Here is a 20,419-nt window from a genome sequence, read left to right as displayed (position 1 = left end):
CTCTCCTTAAGAAACAAACGCTAGACCCTTCCATCCCGACTAATTACAGACCCATCACCACAGTCCCTTCCCTCCTCAAGATAATAGATAGAGCAGCCTATCTTCAAATTCAAAATTATCTTGATTAACCAGCTCTTGGGCTCCCGCCAATCCGGATTCAGACCACAACATGGTACTGAGACGGCCTTATTAGACGTTAAAAGCACAAATTGATGAGCTTAACGATAAAGGAACCACTGCCATGCTGCTCCTCCTTGATCGGTCAGCGGCCTTTGACTTGGTGGACCATGTAGTCCTGTGCAATCACCTAACATCGGCTGCCCACTTCTCGACCGAAGCCACTGCCTGGGTCAAGTCATTCCTGGACAACAGAACTATGCGAGTCTTTTCCTCCTTGGCATCGGCAGACCCTATTCAAACAACATGTGGCGTCCCACAGGTTTCCTGTGTCTCGCCTACTATGTATAATATTTTTACCAAGCCCCTATTTGACAGATTGGACAGACTGGGTGTCACCTACACAAATTATGCAGATGACACCCAGATCCTCATTCCCCTTTCGGGCAATTTCGATACTGATACGGCCTTGGTAAATTAAATATACACCCTCATTCAGGCATGGATGGCAACCCATGGCCTCTGCCTGAATGACGACAACACAGAGATACTGATTCTTGGATCAGCCTCTAACCTAAAAAAACTTGACACTAAGTACTCTGCTTTCAACATAGATGGCAAAATAATTACAGTAGCCAAAGAAGTAAAGACTTCTACCTTGACTCTACCCTTACCTTAAATAAGCAGGTAAACTCCCTTGCCTCATCGACTGCCTAAACGTGTAAACTTATCAGATCATGTAGGCCATTCCTCACACATTCTAGCTGCATAATCCTAGCAAATGCCTTAATATTATCCAAACTTGATTACTGCAATGCTCTATATCTGGGGACAAATAAATACATAATCAACAAAATGCAGACACTGCAAAACAACGCCCTGAGAACGGCTTTGAACTTCCCGACCAGGGAATCACATTTCCAACACAGGGAGAGACCATAAGTGGCTCAAAATGAGTGATCAAAACTGTGTCACTAACCTTCAAATGCCTAAACCACGCAGCTACACCTTATCTAACGGAAAGAATAACTCACAGAATGTCCACCCATCCCTCCATAGCGGCGAACTCCTTCTGCCTACAAATACCTAGATTCAGGCTAAAAAAACTGGTGGGAACAGTTTCCCTGTAAAAGCTGCCCAGTACTGGAATGCACTCCCTCTTGAGCTTAGAACAGATCAGTCCTGCTATAGCCTCAGACGTAACACCCTGAATTGGCTACGATCCAACGACCATTAGGACTAATCTGACTTGCTTTGTACTAGATTGACACTGCTACATACTTGCGTTCAGACTGTGATTGTATGTATATATTTGTATATATTGTTTTTACTGTGCCTAAATGTATATATGCCTCATCTGACTGTATCCTGTAACTAAGCTATAAGTATCCTTGTAGACTGCTGCGCCCGGTTACCTAAGGGTTTGGTGCGCCCTACAAATTCAATAAACAGACAAACTTATACAGCGTATTTTCAACTATATCAAATCCAGTCACTTACGTCAACTTGCATATATTTTAAACCTAGACACGAGTTGGATCAAGAAGTGCAAGCAAGAAAAGCAATCTTCAGAGGAGAAAAAAACTATGCTTGCATTATCAGCATAGGAAAAAAAGCAAACTCCTCTGAATCTCCAAGTGCAAATGTAGGAATTGGCTAAGGTAACATCAATTCCAATTACAGCAAACAGATGGTGTAGCGATGTTACATCCTATTGGTAATAGTAATACTGCCCAAATGTGCACTCTAATTAATAATGCTAAAGATTCCAAACAGACATCAGTCCAGATAAATGGGGTTAGTGATTGCGATTGGATCCAATACTACACAACATTGTATGCCTCACCGTCTACAATTAAAACTGTCTACAATTAAAAATAAGTTGGTTATTGGTCCCTCATGTTACCATGGTTTGCACATTCTTGAAGATGTTTTATTTTATATTAACAAAGCCAGTGGTTCAAGAGCTCCAGGCCCTGATGGGCTGAATAATTACATGTTCAAAACATATCCAATCATATGGGCCAAGATTTTCTATAATGTTTTTTGAAAAATGATTGAATCTAACATTATAGCAGACCCTTGGCAACGATCAATCATAGTTCCAATATTTAAGAGAGGCGATCGGTCTTGTGCAACCAACTACAGACCGATCGCTCTCTTGGACGCACCCGGAAAAAACTTTTCAAGATTTGTTTTACACACAACCAAACTAACCCAACACAGAACCACAGCACAAACTCCAAAACATTCCTGAAATATCAGCAGAGGCATTCGCCATGTTGGTAAAACACAGCAATAAAGCAGGATCACCCATGGATCCCTGTCCCCTGGACATCTACAAATCAATCCTAGTGCAAGGAACGCCAGTAGAATATTCCAGAAACCTTCTTAATCTATCACTAGCAACAGGAACTGTACCAGGCACCTGCAAATCAGCATATATCAAACCACTTTTAAAAAACACAAGTGGTGACGTAGAAGACCTCCAACGACAGGCAATTTCAAACATTCCCTACCCAGCAAAACACCTTAACCTACGTATACAAACTAACCCAAGAACACGTAGAAAAACACCACCTGCTAGACCAAGCCGAAGTCGGTTTCAGACCTGCAAGAGGAACAGAAACAGCACTACTATCCATCTGGGACAACCTAAAAACTAACGCAGACGCAAACATAATCTCAGCCCTTATTCTGCTTGACCTCTCCGCAGCCTTTGACACAGTTAGCCATGACACCCTAACCAAAAGACTAGAGGACATAGGCATAACAGACACAGCACTACTCTGGACTAAATCATTCCTAAGAGACAGCACAGAAACCGTATGGATTAAACCCTTCAAATCCACCCCACAAGTTAACGACTGTGGAGTGCCACAAGGATCCTCACTATCACCACTGTACTTCAACATCTACCAGACTCCAGTTATCAGAATCTTTAAAAAATACAACATTACATGCTACAGCTACGCAGATAATACTCAAATCATCTACAAAATCAAAGACAGCCATGCCGATCACTCAACCCTAATCGAGTGTCTAAAAGAAGTCTTCAACTGGGTGAATGCCAACAATCTGAAAATCAAACCAGGAAAAACCGAAATCATGATCATATCCAAAGACGAAAAGAACGAAACCGCCATCCTGTTGCCAACGAAAATGGGAACCGCACCATCACCATCTAAGGTAGTAAAAAATCTGTGAGTCCTGATGGACAACACCCTAACCTTAGAACCACAAATATATGCAACAGTCAAGAAATGCTTCTTCCTCCTCCACACGGCAAGAAGAATCCTACCTTTCCTCTCCTTCACGCACAAAACACACACAATTGTCGCCCTCATCATGTCAAGAATCGGCTATGCAAACAGCCTCTACCTCGGAATACCAGAATACCTCCTGAAGAAACTACAATGGATCCAAAATATAGCAGCCAAACTACTCCTCAAACTATCCAGAAGAGACCATATCACTCCTGCCCTAAAAACACTACACTGGCTCCCAGTAAATCATCGTATCACCTTCAAAACAATGTGCATAACGCACAGGCAATCAGTGGACTAAGAGCAGAATTCCTACATAAGAAAATAACAATCTACAAGCCAACAAGACTCCTTGGGTCAAGCAACGAAATCCGCCTGGAACAAAAACCTTACCTTAAGAAAAAACTTGGAGGCACCTCCTTCTACCACTTAGCTGCAAAAACCTGGAACAAAATCCCAAAAGAAATAAGAAACACCAAAGATCACCTAAAATTCAGGAAATTACAAAATACCTGGCTCTTCAACACTGACTCAAAGTGAAAACCGAAACAACAGAAAGGAAAAAGGATGACTGAACTTGAGGACACTGACAACACCCAGAACTGACTAAGAAACTCCAAACCCCAACTAGACAGGTAACACCAAGTCAAATAGAACACAAGCAGCACCCATTAAGACAGAATCAACAACCCCAGCCAACATCCTCAATCGCCCCATAATTGCTACCAGGTACCACACTCTAGAGTTATCTAAATGTTAGCAATCACCACACTCGAACTGAGTTGTGGACATTAGCAGGTACACTGCCCTTATGAGTGGTAAAGGAAGGCAGGTAAGGTTATAAAGGAAGTAGATGGAAGTGGAGGCCAGATGTGAAAGGGACTGTGCATAACGGACAAGCCCAGATCAGGACAGAGGTGCAGAAATGCTCCCACACCCCATCTAGGGAGATTACGCAAACCCAGCGCCTCACTTCGAGAAAGAAATGACAACTAACCAATCCACTAACAATTTCCCCCTCTGCACACACCTCTCCAACAAAACACAACCACAACCCTACAGCACAACAAACCGCACAAACTTCACTACATTGCAACAACTAAATAAAAAAAACACACATAGACTCACACAACAGTACACGACTACTACCGGCCGCAAACACCACAGGTCAAGCCAACGGACCCACGGGCTGAGGCCGCCAACAGCACATCACTGCTCTTTTGCACTTTTCCAGCTTCCTCCCACAAACTCACCCTCCCTTTTTCCCCTCTTTCAGAGGCACCAGAGCGCCAGGGGACCACTCCGGTAGTGATATTGCGTGGTACAAATGTCCTTTAACATTAACATTAGATTTCAATAAATGGACTACTAGTCATTTTCAATGTGATCCATATCAAACAGGATTCATACCTGGATTGGGTACTTTGTTAATTTATTAATACTTATTCAATATTAACTCATCATGCGATCATAAAACAACCATTATATTTTGTTTTTGTTGATTTGAAAGCTGCCTTTGGCTCGGTTTCGAGAGAATTGCTAATCAAGAAACTGGTCCATAAGGGTTGCCTGGCGTATTTAGTCTCACTGATTGAAGATATACATACTGAAAATACTATCCAAGTGAGACTATCGGTCGATGGCAAATTAACATCTCCAATCAGCACGTACAGAGGGTTACGGGAAGGGTGTACCCTCGCCTCAGCATTATTTAATTTTTTTATTTCAGATGTTGGAAATATAATTCAGAATCTCATCACTGACTCGCCCAAGTTAGCAAATACGATTGTCACTTATCTATTATATGCTGACGATTTGATCATCATGTCTAAAACCCCTCAAGGACTTCAAAGGCTGCTGAATGCCTTAGCAGTTTATGCCCGAGAGATTTTTTTAACTATTAACTTGGACAAAACCAAAGTAATGCAGTGCAGTTTGAGTCGGAAGTACACCACCAAAATCTATAGGTGGCTCCTAGAAGGGCAAGAACTAGAATGTGTATCTTGCTATACTTAATTGGGTGTTAATATTGCTAACCATCATGATGAGGGACATGGAAAAGTATGGAACATTTTCTACCACACCAGCATTGACATATTTTTTAGAGAAACTTGCTCCAATTCTTTTATACGCTGAAGAGACTGAACCTATAATTGCCGAAAGGACATGGAATTTATTGGAGGGGAAATTATGGCATCGAATGTTACAATTGCCCAATTGTGTTCCAACTGTTTGGATGAGACATGAACTGGGTTTAATTTCATTACACGCTCTCTATTTATGCAGATTATTGCTCTTTTTAGAAAATGCCTTCTTGCATTACAGTCAACTTTAGTCGTTGGTATTCTAGCTAATTATATGTTTACTTCTAAAGATGAATGTATATCTAAATGGCACAGATTGGTTGTGCAAACTATGGCAAATATAGAGGTGAATCTATTAATCCTAATCCAGAATCCCATGAGGGTTAAAACAAAGCTTTTTCAGTGGGACTGGTGCCAAACAATAACTAAATGTAACAATTATCGCGATTTTTTCTGAAAATCCGTTTGTGTAAAAAATACGGTATGCCTAAGGCCTACGTTTTGAGATATGTTGCTCAGTGTCCAGTTAGTTTAGAAAACAAAAAGGTCGAATGCAAAAGGGTAGAGTCAATTTGACTGAAAACAAGAGTTGAATTTTTTTTAAAATGTTTTTTTTGGGTTTCCGTTTTTGTAAAAAAAAGTGGTTTTTACCACAAAAAAGCGGGTTTGGGGGCAGATCCCCCCCCCTCGACCCCCCAAAAAAATGTTTTAAAAAAAATCAACCCTTTTGGTCCTTTTGATAGACCCTTTTGTGATTCGACCCTTTTTTTCTATCCTTTGACCTACAACCATGTTGCTCACAGAACAGAATTCACTCGAATTCGGTTTCATTTGTGGCCTACTAAAGACATACTTGCCAAACGCAAAATATTGCACAAACGCAAAATATCTGTAGATGTTGTCATTCTCCCACACAAAGAGACGTTAAAACATGTTTGTTGAGTGTGTCACTTTAATTGATTTAAGAATACAATATTTAAAACGCACTTATCGAGATGTAGACTCTGATTTTTTATGGCATATGATTCATAGTGGCTTCCTCACACGAGAAAGAATTGGAGCAATTGGGTTACTTCACGCTTTGAAACTAGAAGAACCATGATTGATTAACATCAGCTCAGAATGGTAATTGCACTGTTTTCTTTTCATAAACATGGAAGGTTGTGGAGTGATTTTTTTCATTTTATCAAAATGTTTCATTATCAGTTATTGAAGAGAAGCAATACTGTGACAATACAATTGTTTATGTTCTAGTAAATTACACTAGTTTGCTTGTATGTATATGCGCATATAGTGTGTTTCAAGTTACTTTGTTCTATCTGATTGTATCGACTCTTGTTTTTATTCATTTTAGTATATTTTAGTGTTTATTTCTGTCTTTAATTATTTTAATAATGTATATATTAAACATTGTAAAGTGGATAAATGTCAGCTAAAACAATAAAGGAAAAGTAAAGAAAATTGAAACTTGACACAGGTAGAAGGAAAAATAGGTGTTACGGTTGAATACATGCTTGGGTGGGATAAAATAGGGCTTTCAAAACGGAATCAGCCAAACTATAGAAAAATAGAAAGCGAATAATAGTCCCACTTAAACTGCAGCAGTTCTACCTTGAAACACTTAATTGACTGATCATGTGGACTTTTTACACTCTGTATTTCTGGTCTAACCCACTTAGTCCACGCAACACACTAATTAATATGTATAAGAGAATGTATCTAGATTGCTGTTGTAGAATGCCTATATGCTACAATGTGGAAGCCTGGGTTACTTTTAAAAACCTGTACAATTTGGCGTTTTGTTATTATGAAACGCCTTTTAATGTGGTATGTGCTTTAATTCTGCAGGTGAAAGTTGGGGACACCTTGGATTTTATAGTTGAACAGGATAAAGACGCTGACACTGTGAGAGTTATGAGAGTGATCGTGAAAAATGTGGCAGAAGAAAAAACCGCAACAGAAAAATACAAAGTATTGCTCAGACGCTGGAAAAGCCTGAAACTTCCAAAGCAGGACGTTTTAAAGTAGCTGGCTGGCATGTGAAAGTAGTGGACAACAGACATTTGCAGTTAGCAGATTGAGGTGTTTATTTTACCCTGTTAAAAACAACTCGTAAAAGGTGAATGTTCCCTCACCCCTTTTTGTCCTTGTATCATGTTTGTTTGCTGGTGTGCTATTCTGGCCATTTTTGTGTGATATCTTGATGCATGATCACCTACTGTTGCCTTAATACTAAACAGAAGTGATGAAATACAGTGAATAAAGGTTTGTCTAGGGATTTTTACAATACTTATTTTAAAGGGATTTATAGGGATGTATGAAGCAGGATTGCTATAGTATGAAACTAAAAAACAATACAATGCTTTCTAGGACCTATCTGTGTCCTGCCCTCTTCCCCACAATCCCAAAACTGGACAGTGAATGAAAGCTTGACAATTGGGGGATGGTAAGTCAAATCAGAGCTACGGTGATCAAACAATGAAAAAGCATTGAATATATGCCATAATACTAATGATATGTAAATAGATCCATACCATGTGAGTTTGATGCTTTCGCAAATATAAATCTGCTAGTTCTGTCATTAAAACAAAAGGTGTACGTGTCTTTTGGCACTTTGAGAGTTGGCACGCATATCACACCTGACCTGAATGAGTGAGCGGAAGGGTACTGGAATTGTGTGATTGCTTAACAAGGTCTTTGTGCCACATGGCTGTAGGTTGCTTGTGGGCCTAATCATGTATGTAATCTGGTGCAATCCATGTGTTCCTGGTCCTTTTGGTCAATGTAGAGGCCTTAAGATTGACTTTTAATCATGTTTCATGATGTACACAGTGGATGATCAGAGCTGTGACAGCAGAATTAGGTTTTTATTACTATGGTTCTCAAAAAGGGGAATAACTTAAACCAGTATAACTCACACACTACTGATACCTTAGCAGATACTTAGCAACTCCACTCGGGCCCCCTCCCACAGTCTCCAACGTTCTACTACCTCAGGGTTGTGGAGGTTTGGCCTTTTTGAGTTCACTAGGTGACTCTGAGATTGGTCAGAATGATGATTTTCAGGGCAACAAAAAAGAACTTGGAAACAACACTCTTCATCAAAATGTTTTTTTCAGTGTATACTCTTCTTTTGACTAATTGGGGGATACTATACAAGCTACGTCTCAAGTTAAAATGTAAAACAGTAATTGTCTCTTTCCAAAGAGAAAACGATCTTTGTCTCTCCCTGGCACCACTCACAAAGTCTCCAGGTTGCTGGGGTCCAAGGTGAAAAAGTGATCCGTTTCTTCTCCAAACTATCTAACTTTCCTCTTTAGAAGTTTGAAATGGATCTCCAGTTGACTATGCCAAGAGTGAAGTTCGGTTGGAGATAATAGGGCCTTCTACCCAAACCCATGACAAACTCCCTTCTCGCAGGGTGCTATGTTGATGGCCTGTCTGCTCTCTCCGAATCGCCTCCTTGATAAATCATGTTCCTAGAGGGTCCTTCTCTGCCCTTGTTTTTGGGAACTGGCTCAAACCTGGCTCCGCAAATACCTTGGCATTTCACCACATGCTCATGCCTCCTCTCACCTACCCAGTAGGCTTGGGTGCGGGTGATCATCTCAAATCTACCTCCAAACTTTTTGCCACCTCTTAATTTTGTCCACCAGCACACGCTCAGATCGTATGCCCTCCTCCTTTCATCATCCCACCTCCTGTGCCTTTGCTCCTCCTTTCACTACTTCCTCTTCATCCTTTCATCACCTCCTCCTTAGTTATTACTGCCTTCCCTTCTCTCCTGCTTCTCCTTTCACCATCTCCTCCTTAGATCGTACTACCACCTTCCAGCACCTTCAACCTCCTCTGCTTCATCATCCTCTCCGTTCTTTCCCCAAACATTACAAAACGTGCTATTTATCCAAACTCTCCCACACCATTTCCTTCCCCAGTTTCTGGTTTTATGCCTCTTTGTTTCCTCTGTCTGGGCTAGGCGTTCAATGAGGGTCTTCATGTGTGTCTCGTACTGGATTCTTTTCGGGGATTGGCTGCCTCTAAACTGCCTAATGATCTTGGGTGTTGCGTTGGAAATGTCTTTTTCAGCATGACATGAATCATGGCTTCAAATTCCTGGACTGCTGTCTTGGGTTATATTGTTAGCAGGTGGCTGGGTGTTAGTACACCAGCTCCTCAGAAGATGCTGTGGACCTTCATTACTGCTTCCAGTGATTTAGCCAACCTGTTCTGCACATAGTAGCTTTTCTCGTGCACAAAGAAACACTTGTGTACAGATGCGTTATAAATGACTTATCATATCTTGCTGTCTGTTTCCATCACTCTAGGCCAGGGGTGCACAACTGATTTTGACAGAAGGCCGAAAGTACCTTTCATGAGGGCTATAGTGGGCCGAAAAGTAAATATGGGCGGGGCGGTAGGCGGGACGTGCAGGAGGCTTTTTAAACCCCCAATTTGTACTAAACACATGGAAAAAGAATGTTTTTGAGGGGTAACGATTTTTATTTGCATTTCAAAATTACATTTTGTACTACACATTTTCCATTGTTATAATTTATTTCTACTTAGTTATTGTATCTCGCCTGTTTAATTAACTTATATATATATTTTATTGACCCTAGATTGGACATGCCGTTATTTTGGACTGCTACAGTTTGCTTTTTGGGTTGCCCAAGAGGAGTATGGCCTTCGTTGAGTCAGGTTTCCTCAAAAAGCCAAAGATGAACATCTCCTAACTGTGCCTGTTTTAGCTTTATTATTGTGTTCACTCTTGGAGTGCAACACTATGCCCCATGGCCCCCTCAGCCCCAACCAAACACTATGCCCCATGTCCCTCACCCCCAACCAAACACTATGCCCCATGGCCCCCTCACCCCCAACCAAACATTATGCCCCATGTCCCTCACCCCCAACCAAACACTATGCCCCATGGCCCCCTCACACCCAACCAAACACTATGCCCCATGTCCCTCACCCCCAACCAAACACTATGCCCCATGTCCCTCACCCCCAACCAAACGCTATGCCCCATGGCCCCCTTACACCCGACCAAACATTATGCCCCATTTCCCTCACCCCTAACCAAACACTATGCCCCATGGCCCCCTCACCCCCAACCAAACACTATGTCCCATGGCCCCCTCACCCCCAACCGAAAATTATGCCCCATGTCCCTCACCCCCAACCAAACCCCCCACCCCCCAAATCAGCACACAAACCAGCACCAATACAGACCCGAACCCCCAACCCAACTCAGCACACACACACAAACATGCACCCATAAAGACCCAAACCCCCCACCCCCCAACTCAGCACACACACTCTCAAGCATGCACCCATACACACCCGAACCCCCACCCCCAACTCAGCACACACACAAACATGCACCCATAAAGACCCGAACCCCCCACCCCCAAATCAGCACACTCAAACAAGCACCCATACACACCCGAACCCCCACCCCCAACTCAGCACACACACAAACATGCACCCATAAAGACCCGAACCCCCCCCCACACCCCCAACTCCAAACCCCCACCCCCCAACTCAGCACACACACTTTCAAGCATGCACCCATACAGACCCGAACCCCCCACCGCCGCATCTCAACATACACACAAAAAACATTCAAATCTAAACATTCAAACACACCCGACACCCCCCCACCCCGGCATCTCAACATACACACAAAAAACATTAAAATCCAAACATTCATACACATCCGACACCCCCCCACCCCCGCATCTCAACATACACACAAAATACATCCAAATCCAAACATTCATACACATCCGACACCCCCCCACCTCAACATACACACAAAATACATTCAAATCCAAACATTCATACACATCCGACACCCCCCCACCCCTGCATCTCAACATACACACAAAATACATTCAAATCCAACCATTCATACACATCTGACACCCCCTTTACCCCCCGCATCTCAACATACACACAAAATACATTCAAATCCAAACATTCATGCACATCCGACACACATCCGACCCCCGCCCCCCTCATCGCAATATACACACACAAACATAAAGCAAAACAAACCCGACACACAAACACAAACAGACCACTTACCGGAGACGTGCTGGAAGGCAGGCAGGTAAGCTGGGAGTCGCTGGAATCGTACTACGGCTGGCGTGGTCCAAGGCTGAAATGCCTTCCGGCATCAAGCCTTATGGACCACGCCAGCCGTAGTGCTGGCCCTCCATTGGTGCAGCACACACGCATTACTTGGCTCGTAGGAGCGACGTGGTGCGTGTGTGTGCTGAGCCAATGAGGGCCAGTGTTTTGTCCGGCCCGGAAGACAACAAAGACTTTCCTAATGGAGGGCGGCCGCGGGCTGCCCTCCATTAGGAAAGTCTTTGTGCCTCGCGGGCCGGACAAAAGAGCATGGCGGGCCGCAACTGGCCCGCGGGCCGTATGTTGTGCACCCATGCTCTAGGCGAAGGATGTGCACACGGTTGTGCCTAAATTACATGGCCCGCAGACCCGATCTGGTTACTGTTGTCATGCAAGGTTTTCATGGCATCTTTTAAAGGGTCATATGTACATAGGGTGCACATGTGACAGACCTTGACCCAGTGGATGGGAGGCTGTAACAGGGGATCCCCCACACCACCCCTAGGCCCTGCATCTCAGAGTGGGTTGCAGCAGCCAGACAACATGGTCAACCCTCGCGACACACTTGCTGTGTTAGATAGGAGACTTCTCCAGCATGGGGTCTGGCATGGATTCATATGCTCATGAATATTCCCAGTTGTCGGGCTCGGTACTTTCACTTACACACTGTATTTCTCCTCTAAAACGATTGTTGTCCTCTGGGTCATACTGCCCCATCCAATAACAGTCCTCTGCCTAAGCCCCTCACCTGGCAGCCATCTTCATATTTGGTAAGCATGTAAAGTGGCAGTATGACCAAGAAGGCAGAGGGGTCGGAGGGAGGGCATGCCAAACCCATGCTGGAGAACAATAGTTACAAGTAAGTAACTTGTTCCTTCTCCAGCATGGGGTCTGGCATTTATTCACATGCTCATGAATAATGAATACACAGCAGTACAACATTACACAACCACAGGAGGTTGTAAGGCTCAACAGAAGCAATCAACTCTTACCTCTGGAAGAGACTCACCTCAAGTGAACAGGTTGTGTGCCACTGCTTTGCTGACTCTGGACTCCTCCTTGGCATCCCTGTCGATGCAGTAGAACCTTGTGAAGGTGTGTGTGGACCTCCACATAGCAGCCCTGCAGATGTCCAGCAGGGGCACACCAGCCAGGAACGCCATTGTTGCAGCGATCGCTCTGGTGGAGTGGGCTCTCGGACGGCCGAGCAGCGGTCAGTGATACAGCCGGCGAGCCACCTTGAGATGGAAGCCTTAGACAAGGCCTTCCCAAGGTTCATAGGGCCAAAGTTCACGATCAGCTGTGAAGTCTTTCGAAACCTCTTTGTCCATGCCACATAGAACTTCATGGCATGAGCAATGTCCAGCGAGTGCAAGGCCCTTTTAGCCGATGACATTGGTTTTGGGAAAAAAGGGGCAACATCAAAGTTTCGCTGAGTTGGAATTCCGACTGAACCTTCGGCATTAAAAAAGAGGGGTGCGTCCGCAGCACCACCCTCGATTCGTGGAAAGTCAGGTATGACTGCTTGCAGGATAGGACCTGTATCTCAGCCACCCTCCTGGCGGAGGTGATGGCCACCAGGAAATCTGTTTTCCACGAGAGGAACTTGTGAGGGTCCTGATGCATAGGCTCGAAGGGGCCCCCATAAGCCTGGTCAGCACCACCTGAGTTCCCACGCTGGGGCAGGAGCCTTCCACGGCAGGATGAAAAAAAAGTCCTTTGAGGAATTTCTTGACAAGTCAATGAGACCAAAGAGAAGACATTCCTGGAGACCTGGTGTAGCGGGAAATAGCCGCCAGATGTACCTTGATCAAGGCATAACCAAGTCTGGACTTGGCCAAGGATAGCGAATATGGAAGAATCTGCAGGGCCGTGACCATCTTAGGGGTGATCTTCTGCGACCGGCACCACATAGCAAAACACTTCTACTTGTGACCGTAGCACTTTAAAGTCAATGACGCCCTGGCCTTGGCAAAGACCTCCCTGCAGTCTGCAGCCAACTCATATCCTCCAAACTCTAGGGCTGCAGGAGCCAAGCCCTCAGGTTGAGCGATCCTAGGTTGTGGTGTGGGATTGCGCCTCCTTCTCTGTTGAGAAGATCCAGGACCACTGGTAGCTTGATTGGAGGCGACCCTGACAGGCTGAGAAGGTCCAGATACCAGATCGGCCTCTGCCAGGCCAGGGCGATGAGTTGATCCTGCACTGACACTGTCTGAGTGTATTAATGACTTGTAGCAGGAAAGGCAATGGAGGAAACACGCACAGAAACATCCCTTCCCACAAGAAGGAAAATGCATCCCACCGGCTCCTCGGTTGGTGTAATCTGTTGGCAAACTTCTGGCATTTGGAGTTTGAAGCTTTCACAAACGGATTGATCTGGGCCTGCCCCACTGGGCGAAGATGTGGTCCACCTGGTCATGCCGAATTTCCCACTTGTGGCAGGAGCGCATAGCACTGCAAACAGTAGACAAACTGGGCAGCTGGCTGGGGTACTAAACATCCAGTTTTCCCAAAGAGCAGTACATCATCTGAGCGAAAATGGTTGCATGGTGCCCATCTCCAATCAACAGTACTCGTAGGTCTAGGAGTCACTTACTTGGCAGCGGAAGTAGGGCTACTGCTACCTGTTTTTGGGTTGTGCACCACAGGTGGTCGGAACCAGGTCACTCACCCAATTCAGATCAGAGTGATGGCTGATCCAACCTGGAAGTTCTGGAGGCAGAGCAGCGACCAGCTGAAGCAGGCATCTCCTGGGTAATTGCAGGAAGGAGGTTGGGTAGGAGTCTCATGTATGTTCAGCAACAAGGAGCTGAATGGCTTTTTTCATGCAATTTCAGAAAATGGAAAGTGTGCTGTGTTTGCAACACATTTTACTGTAAACGTTTTCACTAGCATGAACAACCTGATATAACTTTTTAAGCAATACTAGGAGGACTGCCTTGGAGTACGACACGTTGATTTACTTGTCGCTAGATTAGCACTGAAATATATTTGTGTGCTACTTTAAAACCAGTTGCCATACTTTGTGAGTGAATTCATAGCTGCAAGCATTATCTCCATTTCTTGGTAAGTTGGCAAACAAAAACTGCATAATTTATTTAAATTGTCTGTGCTTTCCAAGCAATCCTCAACTACAGTGGTCAGAGCGGTATCCAGTCAAAATATCTGAAACGGAGCGGTCGATTTCCGAGTGGACAAAAACACAGGAAAAACGCAGCAACCATGAATTAAATAAATAAAGATTAGTAGAGTGATAGGGTTAAAATGGATCGGGATGGGGTTGGGTGGCATTTTAAGGGTTAAAAAACAGGAGGCTTGGGGTGGGGGAACCCCCTCCAATTAAATAAAAAAAAAAATCGGTGTTTTTTTGGTATTTTCCCACGGTGAAATTTACCACTCTGTAATTGTGGTCGGTAAGATCACATATAACCGTCAGACCTTGTCCGTGTATGGCATTGTATGTTTATCAGGTTATGAAACCAAGATAAGCATGTCGTGTGTGTGTGTTGAGGGTGAGTGCATAGCGTCAAACCTGTCAAACCTTCATATGGGTCTGCTGATGGTCTATTAATTTTACAGTGAAAGGCATTAAACAAATTGAAATTTTGAAAGGACATTGCATAAAACAAGTAATTTTAGGACAAAATGTTTTCTTATCTTCCAAATTGGGGTCGCATAACAGCAAGACCGCAGCAACTAAAAGGCCACTAGGTGTGACAATCCATATAGGGGACACTGAAAGCATTTTGCCTGGACAGGGGGAGAAAGAAAAAGATGCTCTTTCTGCCCCAATTTTGCTCGTGGTTCCACTCCCACACACCAAGTATGACCGAAAGTGTGATATTGCTGAGATAGATTACTGAAAGCAGGCATGTCTGTCTAGAGAGGAGCATCTGAAAGCAGAGAGCTCTGTATACATTGAAGCTGGAAGGCAAAATGAAGCTAGCGCCCATCTGTTCTTTGGCAATGGCACTGTTCATGTTGTCTCAAATGTGTATGTGAGAGGAGCTTGCCCTGCTCTGCCCATGATGTGTGTGTGATTTTTTTTAGCTTGTTTGCAATTGCTTGTCTTGTGGCCCCTTCCCTGCGGTTTCTTATTTCCAGAAACAAAATGACTGAGCTCCATACATGGTCTGAATATTGAACATCACTCTTGTCCTATTGTCTCGTTAATAACGTTGGGGCACTTCTAATCAGAGGTACGCTCTTGACAAAGAGGTACTGTATTTTAGTATAAATGTTTGCACAGCATGTCATCCCGTTTTGCCTAAACTCAGTAACCGCGCCCCAGTATCTATTTACTGATACGTTAGGCTTTCTTGCCTGACTCTCTTAGTAGAAGTGGAGGCTGTCCCGTGCGGCTATACATCACAATCGGAGGACGTATACGCTATTTGCAGGTCTGCTATGGTGATTGTCCAAGGGGTGCGGGGGTGTCGGGGGTTCACCATATCATTCATAATCATTATTGCTCTATCAGGGCAGCTTCTAGGCAATATGGCACCCGGGAAAAACATCAAAAATGGGCCCACACACGCGCGCCTCACTCCCATGCTGCAACTTCCCTATGCCCTGAAGGCACACTAACGTCATGCCCAAGACCAGTGTGCTCTTTTGGCTTCAGGGACAAAGATGGCAGCAGGTAGAGCAGCCACAATCAAAGGCGCAAAGACCCGTGGGTGAGGAGGTGTTCTGACTAACAAACAAAACTTTACTGAGAGCACCCGTGTGAGGATTACATAGAAACAAAAAGGTCTCTCACCTGGGAAATGGAACCAGGGATGATGAGGTTCGATGATAAATAGAATTCCCCCCGAGAAACTCCCAGTGAACCGGCACAAAGGCCAGGGCAGAGGAAGGTTCCCAGGGAAACCCTCTTGGGGAATAAAACCCTGTGGAGCTGCTAGAGAACGTAGACTCCTTGAGAAGTCCCGTGGACGTAGGTGAAGCTATCCCGGGAGTTTCGGAGATGACTGGTCGTGTCTTTAGAAGATCGGGGCCAGAGCAACAATGCCAGGCCGGCTGATGAAAGATAGAGAGACAGAATGATTAGTCTTAAAGTTGCCTAGACATTAGATAGATACCCCTGAAGCAGGAATCTTACCCAAGGATCCGTTGGTAACACGGCCTTGAAATGTGAACAGTAGATGACCAGGGATGGAACAAGAGACTGGGCACGCTAGACAAAGCAGAGCAAGTCACAAGGATAGTAAACACACAAACGAAAGGAAAACTCGGGGCCCCCCTGTAATCAAGGATAAGACCTGAAGGCACTCTTACCGAGAATGACCAGAAACCCTCTGAATGATTAGAGGTAACCGATGTCCAGAAGGAATTAAGTCAAAAGGTGGTGGATCTGAGTTATGAAACAAGAATTAAACTAAGAATCCACAGGTGAAGAGACCAACCCCCTCTTAATGCGCCGTGCTAAATAAGTGCCTACCACTAGGGAACCAAGCTGGAGGGAGGCGGTGGCAGGAAACAACTTCTTCAATGAAGGGTAGCGGAAAACTCACGAGACTGAAAGGCACCGAGACGTCCTAAACCACAAACACAATTCAAAAACAAAGGTCTGTAAAGATCAAAGGGAGCACAGTCGTAAATATTGGAAGCTAACAAAGGCAAGGCCGAAGAGAGGGAGTAAGAGATTCCCTAACACGAACTCACGTAGCGTTCGCCAGCTCCTTGGAGAGTAGCAACGCGTCCTCGTTCGGGACGAGCAGGTTGATAAGCCGTCGGCATTCCGTCCCGGAGACATCGCAAAGCATGATGGGGCGCTACAACTAGACCGCCACACACACTGTAGCGGTCCGCAAGGTCCGCCATGTTGGAATCAGGCATGTCCGTGCCACCCGCCATGTCGAAGTCAGGCATCGCACTGTGGGCAACGCGATTAGCCGTGACAGGAGGTGGCTAAATCACTTGTGCACACTGCACCCCTTTCTCCTTCAATGACCATGCCCCAGGCAACCCCCCATTCCCAACGAACAAATATGGGAAAACATGATTTGCCTGAACCTTCAGTTAGGAATGGGTGAGGCCCACAAGAGATGATGCCATGAGCGAACCAAGGTACAATGTGCACCACACAAGTGTGCAACATTACATATGAAAAGTACTGCAGTCTTTTATGCAAGAGAGAGGCTTTTGTGTACAGCAGGAGCATGTATTTTGGGCTGGAAAACTACCGGACATCCGCTCACCTGGACCTCAATTGGTGCTACTTTCACTATAGCTCTGTGTTTCCCCCACCTCACTCGTCGTCAGACTCTTACCTGTGTTCCTTCCAGTTTCAGAATCACTCCTCCATCTTTCCCTGTTTCTCGCCCACTTCTTTCCAGCCTCTCACGACAGCTGTTTTTCTCTCGCCACTAAGTTTGTTTCCCCCTCAGCTCAATACACTTCCTGATTCTTTCATTTCTTCCCATCCTCTTCACTTTGTTTTTTGACACTCTCCCCATTTCTCCGCCTTGTGTTTCTCCAGCATGGGGTCTGGCATGGATTCACATGCTCATGAATATTCCCCGTCGTCAGGCTGGGAATCCTCGGTAAAGAAAAAATCAGTATCAGTTTCGTTTCTGATCTGTCTTTCGTAGTAGTAACCAATCACTGATCTCTGCGTCATACTGACCACAGCCAATGACTGCCCTCTACCTAAGCCCCGCCTCTGGCAGCCATCTTCAGATTTTTACCGCATGTTCAAGTGTTGGGAGTCCTCGTGCTTAGCTCTCGAGCTTTTACTGCGTGTTTTTCAGGTGAATTTTCACTTTTTTTCGGTTAATCGAGCCTCAAGCTCCACCGTTTCTACTCCCGTTAACGGCTACCCATTGCGGGATTTTCCTACGCCCCTCAAGGGTGAATATTTCGTCGAATCAACTTCTTGGAGGATTTCAGAAGATTTGCGGCCTTCTTCGAGATGGCCCAGGATGCGAGTTCGTCGCCCGGACCCAAGCTGTTTCGCAGCTGCCCTGGATGCGGGCTGCAGAATGTGTTTAAGGAAGACGAACATTCGCAATGCCTCTACTGTCTTCATGGGGACAAGACTCATGTAGAGAAGGACTGCCAGTTCTGCAAGAACTTGTCGGAGCGGACCATGAGGGACCGTCAATCCCGTCTCGACAGCTGGTTGGAGAAGTGCTCAACGGGTGAGAAGAAGAACAAAGGGTCCGAGCGGGCTTCTAAGTCCTGTGCGGGCGCCCCGGCGACGGGGGCCCAACACCAGGCCAAGCGCTGCGAGTCCGCTGGCTCCGGGAGCGCCGAAAGGTCCGGCTCTTCTGTCGCCAGGCAGGGCGCACCTTCCCCGGCACCGTCAACCACGAGCCAGCGCTCCGGTTCGGGGAAGAGGAAGTCCGAGACCCCGGGTAAGCTTCGGGAGAAGCCCCGTCCGATCTCGGAAGAGGGGGAGTGAGGCGTCACCCCTCCCCGAAGGAGAAGGCCCGGGACGCACCTAAGGTGGTGAAGGCCCCTACCCAGCAGGCAAAGGCCTCTATCGAGGCGATCACGGGGACTCTGGCCAAGCCGGCAGAGACCCCGCCAGCGGAGACTGCCTCCGGGACTAGAGTTTCCCTGCCGCCAAGGAGGGAATCCTCTTTTCAGCCCATCGTCGTGGCCACCATGATGGAAGAAGCGTGGGGGGGGCACGGTAGCCTCCTCGAGCTCGGAGTCAGCCTCGGAGGAGGAACTGACCGAGGCTGTGAGGAACCTCAAAGTCCAATTCGAGAAGGTTTGATCCCGTAAGGATGATCCTCGGGAGATAATCGAGGAAGACGACGATGGTGAGGAAGAGCAGCCTTCCCTTCCGGCGCGGCCGGAACCTAGGCCTCAGGATGGCTCGGCGGCCATTTTGTCTGCGATCCAGTCCTTATGCTCTGAGATAAGGACGAGATTCCCACGGCCCAGGCCGGAGGACCCACATCCTGGCCCGTCGGGAAGTCCTCAGAACAAACGATGGAGGACCCAACCCTCTCCTCCGCTCGCCCCCGTAAGGCCTACAGTTCCCTCCTCATCCTCCCACGAGTCGGGAGATGACAGTGCGTTGGGCTCGACGACAGGTTCTGAGGGCGACGACGACGGAACGGGTCTCCTGTCTAACAAAACTTTGCCCCTCGTCCCTTCCTGATGTGCAGTTTCATGCGCGTCATTGCACCAAAACTTCCCCGCGCCCAGTGGTCCCAGCGCTGTACTGGCTGCAGCAAAATGGGTGCTCCGAAAAGGGACGTGCGGCCAAACGGCCACTTCATAACGGCGTGCTCTGAACTGGCTGCACTGAAATGTCCTGCTCCGATGTAAAGGGTATTTTGTTATTTTTTTTTTAAAGTTGTTCATGTTTAGTTATATAGGTATTTAGATGTTATGTCAGCATTAAAATCACATCATCTTGGTTCTATGGTCACAACCACTGCAACACCAAGGGTGGCTTTGCCGCAGAGGCCTCCGTCTGCTGCTGCTCCAGTCACGACTTCAGCGGTGACAAAGCCAACTTTACAGGTTCCTATCGAAGGATTCGGGCAGACTGAGAGACTTGTTGCCTCTGACGAACTTCCTTCCGAGGCCCATGAGGGTGTCTCCCCTACTGCTTGTGGGGTTGCGCAGATTTATAGTAGCTCTGAGGATGAGCATATGCCTGAGGGCTACTACTCGGGCCATGAAGAGGGGGGGGGGGGGCCAGGAGCCCATATCCCAGGAGGGATTTCCATGCCGGAAACTGGATCAGCCTTTTGCCCTTCCCAGGAGGTTCATTCCTGACCCTGTGCCGTTGGCTCAATTTGCTCCTCAGCCACTGAACATTCTCACCAACCTTCACACCTTGGTCTCTGA

General features: G+C 46.0%; 1 protein-coding gene across 2 annotated transcripts in view; it reads left to right on the top strand.

Annotated features, from left to right (window-relative positions):
- The window catches only part of MTRES1 (mitochondrial transcription rescue factor 1), a 184,682-nt gene extending 176,623 nt beyond the window's left edge, over window positions 1-8,059 (top strand). For both annotated transcript variants that reach the window (XM_069606571.1, XM_069606570.1), the window contains one exon: window positions 7,316-8,059. In XM_069606571.1, coding sequence (XP_069462672.1) covers window positions 7,316-7,495 — 180 coding nt within the window. In that variant the 3' untranslated portion in view covers window positions 7,496-8,059. The remainder of the gene's footprint in view (window positions 1-7,315) is intronic.
- The last annotated feature ends 12,360 nt before the right edge of the window (window positions 8,060-20,419 follow it).

This window comes from Ambystoma mexicanum, chromosome 4p (assembly GCF_040938575.1).
Source record: "Ambystoma mexicanum isolate Mex_15411 chromosome 4p, UKY_AmexF1_1, whole genome shotgun sequence".
Lineage (NCBI taxonomy): Eukaryota > Metazoa > Chordata > Amphibia > Caudata > Ambystomatidae > Ambystoma > Ambystoma mexicanum.
The sequence above is the reverse complement of the archived record's forward strand: the minus strand, read 5'-3'. Positions and strand labels throughout refer to the sequence as shown.